This window comes from Arachis stenosperma, chromosome 5 (assembly GCF_014773155.1).
Source record: "Arachis stenosperma cultivar V10309 chromosome 5, arast.V10309.gnm1.PFL2, whole genome shotgun sequence".
Taxonomy (NCBI): Eukaryota; Viridiplantae; Streptophyta; class Magnoliopsida; order Fabales; family Fabaceae; genus Arachis; species Arachis stenosperma.
In genome coordinates this window covers 81,209,120-81,224,640 of record NC_080381.1, presented here as the reverse complement: position 1 = coordinate 81,224,640, position 15,521 = coordinate 81,209,120, and the positions used below count along the sequence as shown (strand labels likewise).

Here is a 15,521-nt window from a genome sequence, read left to right as displayed (position 1 = left end):
AAATCAATTAATTTTAGCTCAAACCTCATGATTTAGCATCAATTTAATGGTGGTTGTTTGATTTAAAGAAGTCATGCATTTTCATTCCAAATTACTTACTTAGGATGCAAGAAAGTGCATAAAGACTAGTGAAACAAGTGAAATTAGCTTGAAAAATGGGTATATGATGACTTGTCATCACAACACCAAACTTAAATCTTGCTTGTCCCCAAGCAAGTATCAAAACTAAGAGAAAATGAAATGAACGAGAAGAGCAAACATATCCTTATTAGGCATATAGCAGAACTTGATTCATGGAGTTTTTATGCAGACAATGATAACTCAGTTATTGTTTGCTGTTACATAATATACACTTTTCCTTAAAGGCTTACTAAGCTTGTTGTTATAAGGTATACTTTTTACTTGCTCCCTTGCTAACTTTTCTTTTCTTTTTTTACTTAACAAGCTTATTCTTCTTAGAAGGCTTGGTGTCAAATGTTGCAGTAGCCTTTGGCTTTATTTTTACTCAACATCTTTCCACCACAGACACATGGCTCACTATTTCCTCCTAGGATCATTGATGCCCAGCATCTCTTTGGATAACTAAATGTTCTGTATCTAAGTTGCTCTTTATTGTGGACTTTCAATTGGCCATCCCAAATCAGTTGATCTAAGTGACCGGGTTTTGAAATACCCCTCAGAATTTACTTGTCCAAGCATATCCTAGTACAAGAACACCACAGGCATGTGTCCTAGGGTCCAAGCTATTGGTGTCCAGCCTTTATTCTTTGTTTTTCTTGCCACATTGGCTTTTTCTTCTTCCTTTTCTTTCTATTTTATTTTGTTCTCAAGGGATTTTTTTTCTTTACTGATAGGAACCTTTATGACAGCAAGCTAGCTCACACTTCAATGAAAATGACATTATGCAGCAATTATTTCATGAGTTATGCATTTAATCAAACACATACACCACCATTAACCTCCATTCTAACGTATGCAACGTTGGATATTTACTTTCTAATTCAAACAATTCTCTTTTATTCAAGCATATGGGAAACAAACAAAATTTAGCTAAGTGATGAATGACAAGCATCATGCAGATCATTTCTCTAGCTACTTATTGAACAATAAAAAGTGCATCAAAATGGAATAAAAGGAAATAAACAGTGGAGGCATATCATGTTTCAGACATGTATCTCCTTATTAGAAGTATGAAAGAACTTTGCCACCTTCTAATGATTGTGGCTGCTACTTGATTCTCCCTTTTTCTTCTTTCTCTTCCCTAGCTTGGAATAGTCTCAGGCTTCTTCACCAGGGCATCTTCTATCCCAGACAGAATCTAAGAGTCCTGAGAGCCCAACTTCTTCCAATCTGTTAAGTGTTACCTCCGTATAGTGATGAGACTTTGCTTGCTGCTTGGCTTCAAATTCAGGGCATTGCTCAAATGGCTTGATATGTGGATTGAGTGTTGGCAAATTATGGGTCAAGTACTCCAACCTTGCTTGTATGTATTCATCACTCTCCATTCTTTGCACATATCTAGCTTCTCCCATGGTGTGATGAATATTCTTCCATTGATACAGGTTGTGACTATATTTCCCTGCTTAAGCTTGACTAAAGTACAACTTATCATATGATTCTTTGAATTCTTTGTATTGCTCCCTTTGTTCTTCAAGAATCTTTGTTTGAAATTCTTGCTGTTGAGTCATCATCTGTTGTTGCCAGCTCTCTTGCCTCTCCTCCATTTGACGCTGCCAAGCTTCTCGCTCCTCTTTATCCCTCAAATATTGCTCCCGAAACTCTGGATGGGGCTCTAGATATTGCTCTTGGCGCCCTTGATTTTGCTCTTGTTGAGTTTGCATGAGTTGCTGAGATAGCTCTTCAATTGCTCTTTGTAGCTGGCTCATGTCTATGGCACCATGAGCTTGCTCTTGCTCTTCCTCTCTTTGAGATCTTTTTGGTCTGGGAGCTACCACTCCCTCTTGATCATCTTCTTCATTCAACCCCTCCATGCTCCTCTTGGTGATTCCTTTCCCTTTCTTCACTTTTTCTGTATCCTCATCCTCAAATATGACTCCAGCTTTGTTGCATAGCCTGAGGATGGTGCTTGGATGACCAAGTCTACTTGATTTTCTTGTGCTGTCGGCTATTTCTTGAATTCTGTCAGCTATGAGTTATGCAAGATTGATTTCACCTCCATATATGATGCAGTATGTCAAAAGTTCTCGCTTGATTGTGACCCATGATGAGTTTCCAGTGGGAAAGATGGATCTCCTTACTATCTCGTACCATCCCCTGGCCACAGGGGTGAGATTCATCCTTTTTAAATGGCTTGGGACTCCTTTTGAATCTCGTTCCCAGTCTATGTCTTCTATGCATAGCCCTTGTAAGATCTCATCAGGATTATTTTCTATCTTCAATCTGGTCTCATAACTGGGCTCTGCATATTTTATTGTCCTCAACTTCAGAGCTCTTGTGATGGCTGCTGGACTGAAATCTACTTCAACTCCTATGACATAACTCTTGTAGGAGGTGCTGTCTTTGTTCTCTTTTACAGCGTTTGCATAAAATTCCCTGATCATGACTGCACTCATGTTGGCGAGAGGATCACATAGAAGCTCCCACCTTCTCTCTTTAGTGATTTGCCTCATGATGGGATATTCCCCTTCCTTCAGCTCAAGACCATTCTCGTAAATGACATGCCTTGTCTTTATGAGTTTGTGATATCTTCCTTCGTGGAATTGGGACCTAAATTTTCTTGCATCATAAGATGGGGGTTCGGTCACCATTGGTTCCTTTCCTGGCCTTCTTTTTGAGCTCGAAGAGGCCATTAGAAGTGGTGTGAAGAAGGGAGAAGTGGGTTGTATTTGGGATGATGTTCAGTTTTGTTGTGTAAGAGAAGGGAATTGATGGCCTTAGTTTTGGGAGTAGAAGAGATTATGGTTTACAAGTGAAGGTAGTTTGTATGAATGTGTAAGCCATTTAGTGCTAACGGCTATTTATAGGCAGGTTCTTCAAACTTTCTAACAAAACCACAATAAATGAGGGGGGAGTTCGTTGGTGATCATGAAGGGTTGAGATTGAGTTGAACATATAGAGGGCTCATGAATTGAACGGCTTGCATGCATTGTTAAGGCTTGACGAGGATCCTCTTCTCATTGGTTGCATGTATTTAGGTGTTCGATGGTGCATGCATGCAGATTCTGCTTCCCAAGGAGCACACTTCTCTAGGCACATGCCACTCCTCACTTGGCTTGTCCTAGCTGTGGCCCCTCCCCTCCTTGTATTTATCTCAACCTCCTTTTCCTAATTAAACCAAAACAGCTGGCCTTAGCACATAAATATATATGGTGGTTTGATCATAAGATGGGAATTTATTCCAAAATGTAATAATGCATGATCCATGTATGATTTTGATTCCATGAATGGAAATGATCTTCTGAACATTGTTACACAAGCAGGCACCAAACTTAGTGTTTGGTCATATGCTTTATCAAAATGACTATGCATATGTTCCAAGAATACCCCTTCCCTCTCTTTTTTTTTTGAAAACAAATTTTGGGTGTGCCTTAAGGCACACTAAACTTAGAAGTCTGACATATGCTTTAAAACAATGTATGCATTTATCAAGTATGAAAGTTCAAAATCATGCTTAGGTAATCATAGCTTATTGAATAAAAGAAAGGACAGGAATCTTAAATCATGGGTTGCCTCCCATGAAGTGCTCTTTTATTGTCACTAGCTTGACATTGAACTCCCTTTAGGGTGGTTGATGCTGGTGATGTCTCAACTTGTCCCCTCTCACTGTAAGCTTTCTCTGTGTGCTTTGATGCTCAATTTCAATGTGCTCAAGAGAGAGTACTTGGTTGACAGTGTAATGATCTTTTGTTCCCAGCTGCTGATATACTAATTGCACCTTGTCACCTTTGGAAAATCCTTCAGTTGGGATTTTTTTATTCTTCCACCCTTTGTAGGTCTTCTTCTTGTTTTTCTTGTTTTTCTTTCTTGTTGATTTGTCTCCCTTGACAGTGACTTGAGTTGTGATACCTCCCTTTTTGTTTATCATCCCGACCTCTTTTTGAATTCCTTCCCCTCCTTGCACCTGCTCATTCTTCTGTTCTACTGTGTTGTTGGTTGCTTGCCTTGGAAGATAGTCACTACTTGTCTTGCTTGTTTCTTCATTACTTTGTGATTCTGGAAACTCTTTCAAATTGATGCTTTCCTTATGCATCCTGAGGGTTAGCTCTCCCTGCTCTCTATCTACAATAGCTCTAGCAGTGGCCAAAAATGATCGACCAAGTATTATGGAGTCATTCTCATTCTCTGCTGAATCTAGGATAACAAAGTCTGCAGGAAAGATGAACTTGTCAACCTTAACTAAAAGGTTTTCAATCAACCCTTTAGGATATACCACTGATTGGTCCACCAATTCCAAGGACATCTGTATTGGTTTCACCTCTCCTATGCCAAGCTTTTTCACTAAAGAAGATGGAATTAGATTTATACTTGCTCCTAAGTCACACATCCCCTTGTTGATGAATAGACTTCTAATAGTGCAAGGTAGGAAGAAACCTCCAGGATCTTCAAGCTTGGGAGGGAGCCCTTTTCTGATTAGTACACTGCATTCTTCACTGAGCATTACAGTTTCCTTCTCATTCCAACTCCTTTTCTTATTGATGAGCTCCTTTAAGAACTTGGCATATAGAGGCATTTGCTCAAATGCCTCAGCCAAGGGTATGTTGATCTCTAGCTTCTTGAAAGTCTCAAGGAATTTGTGAAAATGTTGATCCTTTGCTTCTTTTTGGAATCTCTGTGGATAAGGTAGTGGAGGTGTAAGACTCTTCTCCAGTTGCTGCTGTATTGGATTTGGTTCTTCCATGATCTGCTTTCCCTTCTTTAAATTTTTTTTGTTGGTTGTTCTCTTCTGTGAGCTTTTTTGGGACATTCTTGTTTGTTATGTCTTTGTTGTTAGCTTCATCTTTCTCTGTTGGTTCTTTGTCACTCTCCATGAGCTTCTTGGTTGCCCCTTGGTTGCCATCCACCAATGTCTTTCCACTTCTTAATTGCACAGCTTTGCACTCTTCTTTTGGATTAGGGATGGTATCACTTGGTAGTGAGCTTGAAGGTCTTTCAATAGAAATCTGCTTGGAGATTTGTCCAATCTGCCTTTCTAGGCTCTTCATGGAAGCTTCTTGGTTCTTTGTTGTCAATTCTTGGTTCTTCATTATCTTCTCCAAGAGCATCTCCAGATTAGTAAACCTCTGAGAATCTTGTGAGATTGGTTGGTTTTGGGGTGTTGATGGATGATGGTAAGTATTTTGGTTAGTTGGTTGGTTATTGGGTGGATAATGGTTGGAGTTGGGGTAATTATTTTGGGGTTTTGTGTAAAAATTTTAGTTAGTTGGCTGCTGGTTATGATTTTGCTTGTTTCTTGGAGTGTTTTGAGCTGAGTTCCTTTGCCATGGTTGTTGGTTTAGGTTGTGGTTATCTCCCCACCTAAGGTTTGGGTGGTTTTTCCAAGATGGATTGTAGGTGTCACCATACACCTCATTTGATCCAGAATTTTGGTTGTGCATATAGTGCACTTGCTCTTGTTGCTATTCTATTGGTTATCTTTATTCTGCCCCCAAGGAGTTGATGGTTGGCTTGTGGCACTCACTGATGCAACCTGAAGGCTATCAATTCTCTTGGCCATTTGCTCAAATTGTTGCTGAATCTGCTGCTGCATCACTTTGTGTTGAGCCAAAATTGTATCCACTCCTTCCAATTCTAGCACTCCCTTCCTCTGTGATGGTTGGCGTTGCCTTTGGTGAGCAAAGAAATATTGGTTGTTGGCCACCATATCAATGAGGTTCTGAGCTTCCTCTGCAGTTTTCATCAATTGCAATGATCCTCCAACTGAGTGATCAAGTGCCTCTTGAGCCTTCAGAGTAAGTCCTTCATAGAAGTTCTGCAGCTTGTCCCACTCAGTGAACATTTCTGGTGGACATTTCATCAGCAGAGCCTTATATCTTTCCCATGCCTCATATAGATTTTCAGCATCCATTTGAGTGAATGTCTGCACCTCAGTCTTCAATCTTATGATCCTTTGAGGGGGATAAAATTTGGTAAGAAACTTGCTCACCAAATCATCCCAAGTGTTGATGCTCTCCTTTGGAAATGTTTTTAGCCATTGAGTGGCTTTGTCCCTGAGAGAGAATGGGAACAACAGTAACTTGTATATGTCAGGGTGCACTCCATTGCTTTTAACTGTGTCACAGATCCTCAAGAAAGTGGATAGATGTTGGTTTGGGTCCTCCAATGGCCCTCCTCCAAAAGAGCAGTTATTTTGGACCAATGTGATGAGTTGTGGCTTCAGTTCAAAGTTGTTTGCATTGACATTAGGGGTAAGAATGCTACTCCCACAATGTCTAGCATTTGCAAATGTATAGGAGGCCAGTACTCTCCTCTGTTGTGGGTTATTGTTGGCCCCTCCTTCTGGCTTATTGAGATTTGATGGATCTCCTTCCATCTCTTGGAATTCCTCCTCAAATTCTTCCTCTCCAACAATGTTCTTCCCTCTTTCAGCTCTTCTTAATCTTCGAAGAGTTCTTTGGTTAGTTTTAGAGAAAATAGGAGAAGTTCTCCCTGTACCTGACATACAAACACACCACAAGAAACACACAGAACCAGAAAACCAGTGAAGCTTCAATCTATTGCTAGAATGAAGTTTTAGTTAGTTTAAGCAAAAATTCAAACAGTTAATGGGTTAATTAAAAATTAAAGAAACAGAAAAGAAAAAGTGCTTGATCTAGACCTCCACTTCACTTAATCATTGTCAATCTATTTCAATCCTCGGCAACGGCGCCAAAAACTTGATGTGTGGAAAACGATCCAACACAAAACTCACCGGCAAGTGTACCAGGTCGCATCAAGTAATAAAACTCACGGGAGTGAGGTCGATCCCACAGGGATTGAAGGATTGAGCAATTTTAGTTTAGTGGTTGATTTAGTCAAGCGAATCAAGTATTGGTTGAGTGATTTTGTATCCAACAGTAAGTAAATAGCAGAAAATGTAAAGGGAAAGGGATGAATTGCAAAACTTAAAGAAAACTGAAAGTAAAGGTGCTGAATCTTAAAGAATAAGAAATTAAATGACTGAAACTTAAAGTGCAAGAAATGTAAATTGTAGTAACTTAAAGTGCAAGAAATATAAATTGCTTGAATGGAAAAAGGGATTTGAAGACTAGGAATTCAGAATTTAAGCAAGGGAAATTAACTTGCAGCAATTATCAAAGTAAGAGATGAATTGAAATTGTCTAGATCTCAAACAGAAATGGAAATTTGATTGCAGTAGGGGTTCAACAGAAGAACCAAAAGGAAAATTGGATCTCAGGACTCTAGAGACTTGATAGCAAAGTCTAGATCTCAACTGCCTTCCCAGATCCAAGTTAACAAAATAATTAAAGAGAAATTGAAGATTGCAGCAGTAAGGAAAAGAAATTTAGCTCAATTATGCAGTAGGAAAAATCCAAGAGGTCTTAAATGGAGATTGAGACAGAAGTTCCTCAATTCTTCACACTCAAGATTCAAACAAGAAAAGTAAAAAATGCTCAAGTAAGAACAAGGAAGAAGAGAGATCAATTCTCCTTCCCAATTCTCTCAGATCTCAGTTCAAAGCTCTCAAAGAAAATGAAGTCTCAAAATGTAAAAATTCAAAAATCCAAAGAAAGGTCCTAATTACATCAAACTATCTCCTATTTATACACTTTCTATTCCTGGATTTTGGAATTTGGATGGGTTTTTGATTTGGTGAAGAAATGAATTAAATTGGATTTTTAATCCAATTTTTAGCCCATGAAGAAGTTGGCTCCAGGAGGCTGCTCTGCTCTTGTGGAGGGCAGAGCAGGGAAATTGTGCATGCGGCCTCATTGCGTGCGTGCTAAGCGTGTGTAGCATCAGGATGCTGCCCTGCCCATGCGGAGAGCAGGGCAGTGTGCGTGCATGCTTGCCTTCCGTGCGTCCAAGCTGCGCGTGATGCTCTTGGCCTTGCGTGCTTGTGTGCGCACTTGTGTGCTGCCTGTGCTAAGAAATGCTGCTCTGCTCTCCTTGTGGGCAGCGCAGCAAGGCAACCAAGGGTGAGGTCCCAGGTTCGAAACCTGGTGGAAGCACACGCTGCCCCTTTTTCCATGGTTTTCTTGGCACCAAAGTAGCGCCTAGTTCCTTGCTTCCTCATGGTGCTGTGTTCGATTCTTGGAGATTGAGAACCAGCCAATTTTTGCTTGTTTTCTTTGTATTTGAGTGCTACTCCTTTCCTCCTTGTTCTTGGGTTCGAAACCCATGGGTAACACTAGGAGAGCAATTTCCTTTGAATTTTTCTTGGATGAAGCCCGATATTGCTCTTGAGAAGGGCAGGGCAGAATTTTTGCTTCCTTTGGTCCTTGGCATAGAATTGTTCTCCGCTCTTATTGTGGGCAAGGCAGTGATATTTTGGAGGCTTGGTTCATTATGCTGCTCTCTTAGAGAGCAGTGTGCTCTTGTGGAGAGCAGTGTTTGCTTCCTCCTTCTATGTTGCACCACACTTCTCCTTCCATGGCCACACTTCTTAAGCCACGTTTTTCTTCTTTTCTTCCTTTCTGCACCTACAAGAAACCAAAGCAACCAATCAAAGTATCTCCAAACTCATAAGGTTTATAATTCATTAAAAATCAATTAATTTTAGCTCAAACCTCATGATTTAGCATCAATTTAATGGTAGTTGTTTGATTTAAAGAAGTCATGCATTTTCATTCCAAATTACTTACTTAGGATGCAAGAAAGTGCATAAAGACTAGTGAAACAAGTGAAATTAGCTTGAAAAATGGGTATATGATGACTTGTCATCAGAATTGCTTCTCCATCCCCTATGCATCTTCCTCTTAAGACCTTCCTCCTTGGTGGGTGATGACTGTCCAACACCAAACTTAAGTTTGATGTTTGAGAAAACTGTACGAGTTTTCACCAAGGGTGGAGGCTCCAGTATTGTACTCTACATAGAAGCACCTCCTCTATCTGGGGGTAGTGGAGGTTGAAGGACCTTGATAACCATGTAATCCTTCTGTAACCTCAGCACTAATTCGCCTCTCTCAGCATCAGGGAGGTTTCTTCCAGTAGATAGAGACCATTGCTTCATAACCTCAGCAAGAGGAATATTGATGTGCAACTTCTTAGAGCCTTCCAAGGACTGTGAGCAGTGTTCATTCTTGGTCTTCTATTTGGTCTTCTGAGGGTCGTCTAGGTAATACAACTACACCAGCAAGTGCACTGGGTTGTCTAAGTAATACCTGAGCAAGTCAGGGTCGATCCCACGAGGATTGTGGTTTGAAGAAAGCTATGACTATCTTATAGATCTTAGTCAGCCGGATAGAAGGGTTGTTGGATTTGTGAGATTTAAACTATGTTGACCTGTTTGCAATGATAAGAAGATGGTTAAGGCTTGAAGATGCTTTATCCTTCTAGTTTAACTCTGGTCTTACAGTCTTCTTCAACAGTAAATGATTTCTTCTATGGCTGGCTATATGTGATCAATGCCGTACAGTCGCGGTCGCCAATCTCCTCCAGATCTGCACCCCAGGGTTAGTGTGGATCCATTCTGATTGAGGGTGAAGCTCTTGCAGTCCATTCTCCTTAATGATCCTACTCAAAATATTACAGACAAGGTCGGATCTTCCATATCAAAGAATGTTGCGCCTTTGGGTTCTAGCCTTTACCGCAAAGCCCCTAATCTCCCCACACCTCGGCTGAACTGGTGTCTCGAGAAGTCCCCAACGAAGTCGTGGATTAGCCGTCTAAGAGATGTATAATCAAGCTGGTGGTTCGATGCTTTCTAGTTACGTATTCACACGAACCCAAGAAGACACGGGTGGTTGTCAGGCATGCAGTTTTACTATGAAAAATGAAGATTATTGTCACGGATCATCTCATTTATCATGTTAAACAACGAAGATACGTCTTAGAATTGAATCAAACACAAAGTGAAGAGAAACAGTAATACTTTTATTAATACATAGAACTCAACAGGGTTTCTCCCCTCAACCTAAGAGGTTTAGAAACTCATACTGATAGAAAATACAATAATAAAAATGTGTAAAGTGTGCGTCCCCCCTGATGAGAGGTGTAAAATTCTTTAAATACTAACTAATGACTAAAGATTACATAAAAAGTGTAAAATGGTCTTTTAGTACTAAAATCTACTTTTGGGGCCCACTTGGTGAGTGTTTAGGCTGGACTTGAATGAGATCCATATTCTAGGAGGGCTCTACGGTGTTGAACACTGGGTAGGGGCACCTCTTTGGGCGTTTGGACGCTAGTCTCTCCCTTGTGGGTGCTGGATGCTTGGAATGGGGCAGGAGGCTGGCGTTGAATGCTAGTTTTGGGCTTTCTATTCTAAAGCAAAGTATAGACAATTATATATTTTTGGAAAGATATGGATGTTAGCTTTAGATAGCCATTAGAACGCTTCATTTGGATTTCTATAGCTCCAGAAAATCCCTTTCGAGTGCAAGGAGGTCAGATCTAGACAACATCTGCAGCACTTTCTCTGCCTCTGAAATAGACTTTTGCTCTAGCTCCTCAATTTCAGCCAAAAAATACCTGAAATTGCATAAAAACACACAAACTCATAGTAGAATCCAAAAAGGTGAACCTACGCTAAAACCTATGAAAATATAATAAAACTTAAATGAAACATACTAAAAACTATATGAAAATGATGCCAAAAAGCGTATAAAAATATTTGCTCATCAGTTGCCCAGCCAGGTGCACCTTAGGAGATGGGTTCCTCTAAAGTGACTCCCAAGGGCATGAAGTTTGACTACCTGACGAAGGAGGCTAAGGTGTGGTAGCAGATTCCGTCCACACATGTCATGCCTAGCACTCACTTCACAGACGTCCCAGCGGATATGCTAGTGTTGATCTGGTGCGTCCTAGAGGGGAAGGAGTTGTACCTTCCCCGACTCATCAGACAATTCATATACCGGGCCCCGCATCAGGGGCAACCTCCCATTTCCATATTTGGTCACGCAGCTCACTCACCGGGCTGAGGTACCTTGGGAGCCAGTAGATGAGACACCCCTAGCTGTTCATGGCAAGGAGAAGGTTTTTCCTTGGGGGAGCTGGATTGGTGACCGACCGGCAGTCTAGCGTCGAGACTGAGCTGCCATAGCAGTAGCTTCTGAGCCAGCTTCTTCCTCGGTGGTAGCAGGTCCTTCGATAGCACCATATGCATCTACTAGACCGGTAACATCATCATCATCTGAACTGATGTACCGTCTAGTGCAGCGCTTCTTCAAGGGCATGGACCAGATAGAGCGTCGCGGGAAGCGACGTTACCAGCACCTGGGACGGATGATAGCTTTTGGCACCGACATTCCCTCCGAGTCCGATACTCCTTCCGACCAGTCTGAGGCAGAGGAGGAGGCTCTGGAGGCAGAGGCACAGCAGGCAGAGGCCCATACAAAGACACAGTCCCCCACAGAAACTCAGCCTCCTGTTGACCAACAGACTTCTGTAGAGCCACAGCCAGAGCCACAACCTCAGCCAGACCCACCTCCACCTACAGAAGATGGTAGCACTTCAGACGTTGACCTCTCTCACCCAGCTTGAGTTAATAACATCGAGGACGATGCAATCTTCTAAGTGTGGGGAGATCTCCATCATCGGCGGATTCCATTTGGTGACCCATTTCAGACTCTTGTTTTATTTTACTTTATTTTGTTTTATTTTCAGTACTTGCATTTTTACTTTACTACACTTTTGGATTCTTGTATATATTCGTTGTTTTGGATACCTTTTAGTCTATTGCATTTTGCACTCTTGCTTGTATATACCTTGGTTTATTTTAGTTTGATTTGCATCTTTTTAGTTTGATAGTGTATATATATATATATATATATAGTTATTTTGGTTTACTAGTTGTGATTGGAAAAAAATGCGCATAATTAAGCTTAGTTTATTCCGTTGCGTATGAGAAATTGATTTGGTTGAAAATAGGAAATAAACTAAGGATTTTTAACTTTTCACAATCACATCATATGATTTAGTATATATATAATAAATGTTGGTCAATTTGATGAAATTTTCAAGAAATTTTTTAAAAAAGGGCATTAAGATTCAAATTGATTTGAGTTTGAAATTTTTGAAACCTGCATGATGTATATATATAGTTTGGATTATGGTTTTTAAGCTATGAACACACAACCTGTGAGTTTTTAAGCCTAATTATATGGTTACATCATTTAACCATGATTCTGATTCTTGTGTGTTTTCTTCTCTATGATTGCAATCTTTGGTCTGTTTCATTCTATATGTCCATTATTTAGTGTATATTCATGCCATTATGTGATTGAGGCCATCATTTGATTATAGCTCATTTACCCCAAATAGCCTACCATTTCATTTACCTTTGTTTGCCACTTTGAGCCTTTTTAACCCTCTTTTGTTCCTTATGTTACCACATCACTAGTCTTAAGTAAAAAAATAATTAATTGTCCTATTTGAATCTTTGGTTAGCTTAAGATGGTGAGGTGTGTGTTGATTAAGTGTGGGAAAATTTGGAAACTATGGTTGATGAGAATGTGTTTTGTTTTTATTGATAAATATTGAGAATTTGGGTGTATACTCATGTAATGGTATAGAAACCATATGCATTGATGTCCATTGTATATATTATGCTTTCATAAATACAAAAAAAGAAGAAGAAAAAAGAAAAGAAAAGAAAGAAAAGAAAAAAAATAAATAGGGGACACCCCAATGTGAAGTTCAATAAAAAGATCAATGTATATGTGTTGAGATTGGAATTGATACTTGATGATAAATCCCATTTTTAGGGTTTATCTTGTGTTGAATTTAGAGGATTTTATTAACTTTTCCCATATTTATTCACTAAAATAGCATGGTTTTGTAAATTCTCCTTAAATTGTGCTTAAGAGTGAAAACATGCTTGTTAGGCCCAAAAATTGATAAATTTAATTCACTTTAATTCCATTCGATGCCTTGATATGTTTGTTAAGTGATTTCAGATTTAGAAGGCAAAGATTGGATTAAAGGAATGAAGAAAAAGCATGTAAAAATGGAGAATTCATGAAAAAATGAGGATTTGCTGAATTCATGGCGACGCGTATACGTGGCCCATGCGTATATATGGGAAGAAAATCTGCGACGTGACTGATGAGTAGATAATTTATACGCTTTTTGGCATTATTTTTAGGTAGTTTTTAGTATGATTTAGTTTGTTTTTAGTATATAATTATTAGTTTTTATACAAAAATCACATTTCTGGACTTTACTATGAGTTTGTGTGTTTTTCTGTGATTTTAGATATTTTCTGGTTGAAATTGAGGGACCTGAGCAAAAATCTGATTCAGAGGCTGAAAAAGGACTGAAGATGCTGTTGAATTCTGACCACCCTGGACTCGAAGTGGATTTTCTGGAGCTACAAAAGCGCAATTGGCGCGCTCTCAATTGCGTTAGAAAGTAGACATCATGGGCTTTCCAGTAATGTATAATAGTTCATAATTTGCCCGATATTTGATGGCCCAAATTGGCGTCAAAATGTCAGTCAGAGACCTTTTTCTGGCGTTAAACGCCAGAACTAGCATAAAAGCTGGAGTTAAATGCCCAAAGTGGCACCAGAGCTGGCATTTAACTCCAAGAAAGGCCTATGCACGTGAAAGCTTCAATGCTCAGCCCAAGCACACACCAAGTGGGCCCCGGAAGTGGATTTCTGCATCATTTACTTATTTCTGCAAACCCTAGGTTACTAGTTCACTATAAATAGGACCTTTTACTATTGTATTTTCATCTTTTGATCATCTTTGATCTTGGGATCAGGTCTTTGAACCCTTTTTTGATTGTTTCATGTTATTTGGGAGGCATGGCCATTCGGCCATGTCTAGACCTTATTCTTATGTATTTTCAACGGTGGAGTTTCTACACATCATAGATTAAGGTGTGGAGCTCTGCTGTTCCTCATGAATTAATGCAAAGTACTATTGTTCTTCTATTCAATTCATGCTTATTCTTGTTCTAAGATATTCACTCGTACTTCAACCTGATGGATGTGATGATTCGTGATACTCATCATCATCCTCCCTTATGAACGCGTGCCTAACAACCACTTCCGTTCTATTTGTGAAAGCTTGAGTGTGTATCTCTTGGCCTCCTGGTTCACGACGCATGGTTGCCTCTCCTGACAACAGAGCCTTCCATTCCGTGTGATCAGAGTCTTCGTGGTATAAGCTAGAATCAAATGGGCAGCATTCTTGAGATCCGAAAAGTCTAAACCTTGTCTGTGGTATTCCGAGTAGGATCTGGGATGGGATGACTGTGACGCACTTCAAACTCGCGACTGTGGGGCGCAGTGACAGTGCGCAAAAGGATCAATGGATCTTATTCCGACTCAATCGGGAACCGACAGCTGATTAGCCATGCGGGAAACCGTAGAGGACCATTTTCACTGAGAGGACAGATGGTAGCCATTGACAACGGTGATCCACTAACATACAGCTTGCCATGGAAAGGAGTACGCATGATTGGATGAAAGTAGTAGGAAAGCAGGGATTCAGAAGGAATAAAGCATCTCCATATGCTTATCTGAAATTCCCACCAATGAATTACACAAGTATCTCAATCTTATTTTATGTCTTATTCATCTTTTAATTATTAAAACCCCATAACTATTTGAATCTGTCTGACTGAGATTTACAAGGTGACCATAGCTTGCTTCAAGCTGACAATCTCCGTGGGATCGACCCTTACTCACGTAAGGTATTACTTGGATGACCCAGTGCACTTGCTGGTCAGTTGCGCGGAGTTGTGAGAAAAGTGTGAGCTCACGATTTCGTGTACCAAGTTTTTGGCGCCGTTGCCGGGGATTGTTCGAGTTGGGACAACTGACGATTCATCTTGTTGCTTAGATTAGGTATTTTTTTTTCTTTTTATTTTGTTCTTCAGAATTTTTAAGAACAAATTCTAGAGTTTCAGATGATGCTTTTATCATCACAGGAGCTAGTTGATTCACATCGATTTGGCTGTTGTATGTAATGTCCTGCTAAAGCTTGGCTGGCCATGTCTAATCTTTTTAGACTGAAGCTTTAGACTAACATTGCATGATTCCTGGAATTCGTATTAAAAATTTTGAGTTTCTTATTTTCTTTTTCAAAATAATTTTCGAAGAAAATTTACAAAAAAAATTTTATAAAATCATAAAATCAAAAATATTTTGTGCTTCTTGTTTGAGTCTAGTGTCAATTTTTAAGTTTGGTGTCAATTGCATGTTTTTATTTTTCTTGCAAATTTTCGAAAACTCATGCATGGTGTTCTTCATGATCTACAAGTTGTTCTTGATTATTTTCTTTATCTGATCTTTAAAGTCTCTTGTTTTGTGTCTTTTGTTATTTCTCATGTGCATTCTCAATTTGTTAGTGTCTCTAGTATGAAAATTTCTAAGTTTGGTATCTTGCATGTCTTTCTTTTTTTAAAAATTTTCAAAAAAAAAATATGTTCTTGATGTTCATCTTGACATT

At 39.6% G+C, this 15,521-nt stretch overlaps 1 protein-coding gene across 1 annotated transcript; it reads right to left on the bottom strand.

Moving 5' to 3' along the window:
- Positions 1–1,583: 1,583 nt before the first annotated feature.
- Positions 1,584–1,991, bottom strand: LOC130980930 (uncharacterized). Its single transcript, XM_057904571.1, has one exon. It carries the CDS (start codon positions 1,989–1,991, stop codon positions 1,584–1,586), a length of 408 nt encoding a protein of 135 aa, XP_057760554.1.
- Positions 1,992–15,521: the final 13,530 nt, after the last annotated feature.

Excerpts from the sequence above, each read along its gene's own strand:
- LOC130980930 (XM_057904571.1), bottom strand. The coding sequence starts at position 1,991 with ATGGAGGGGTTGAATGAAGAAGATGATCAAGAGGGAGTGGTAGCTCCC.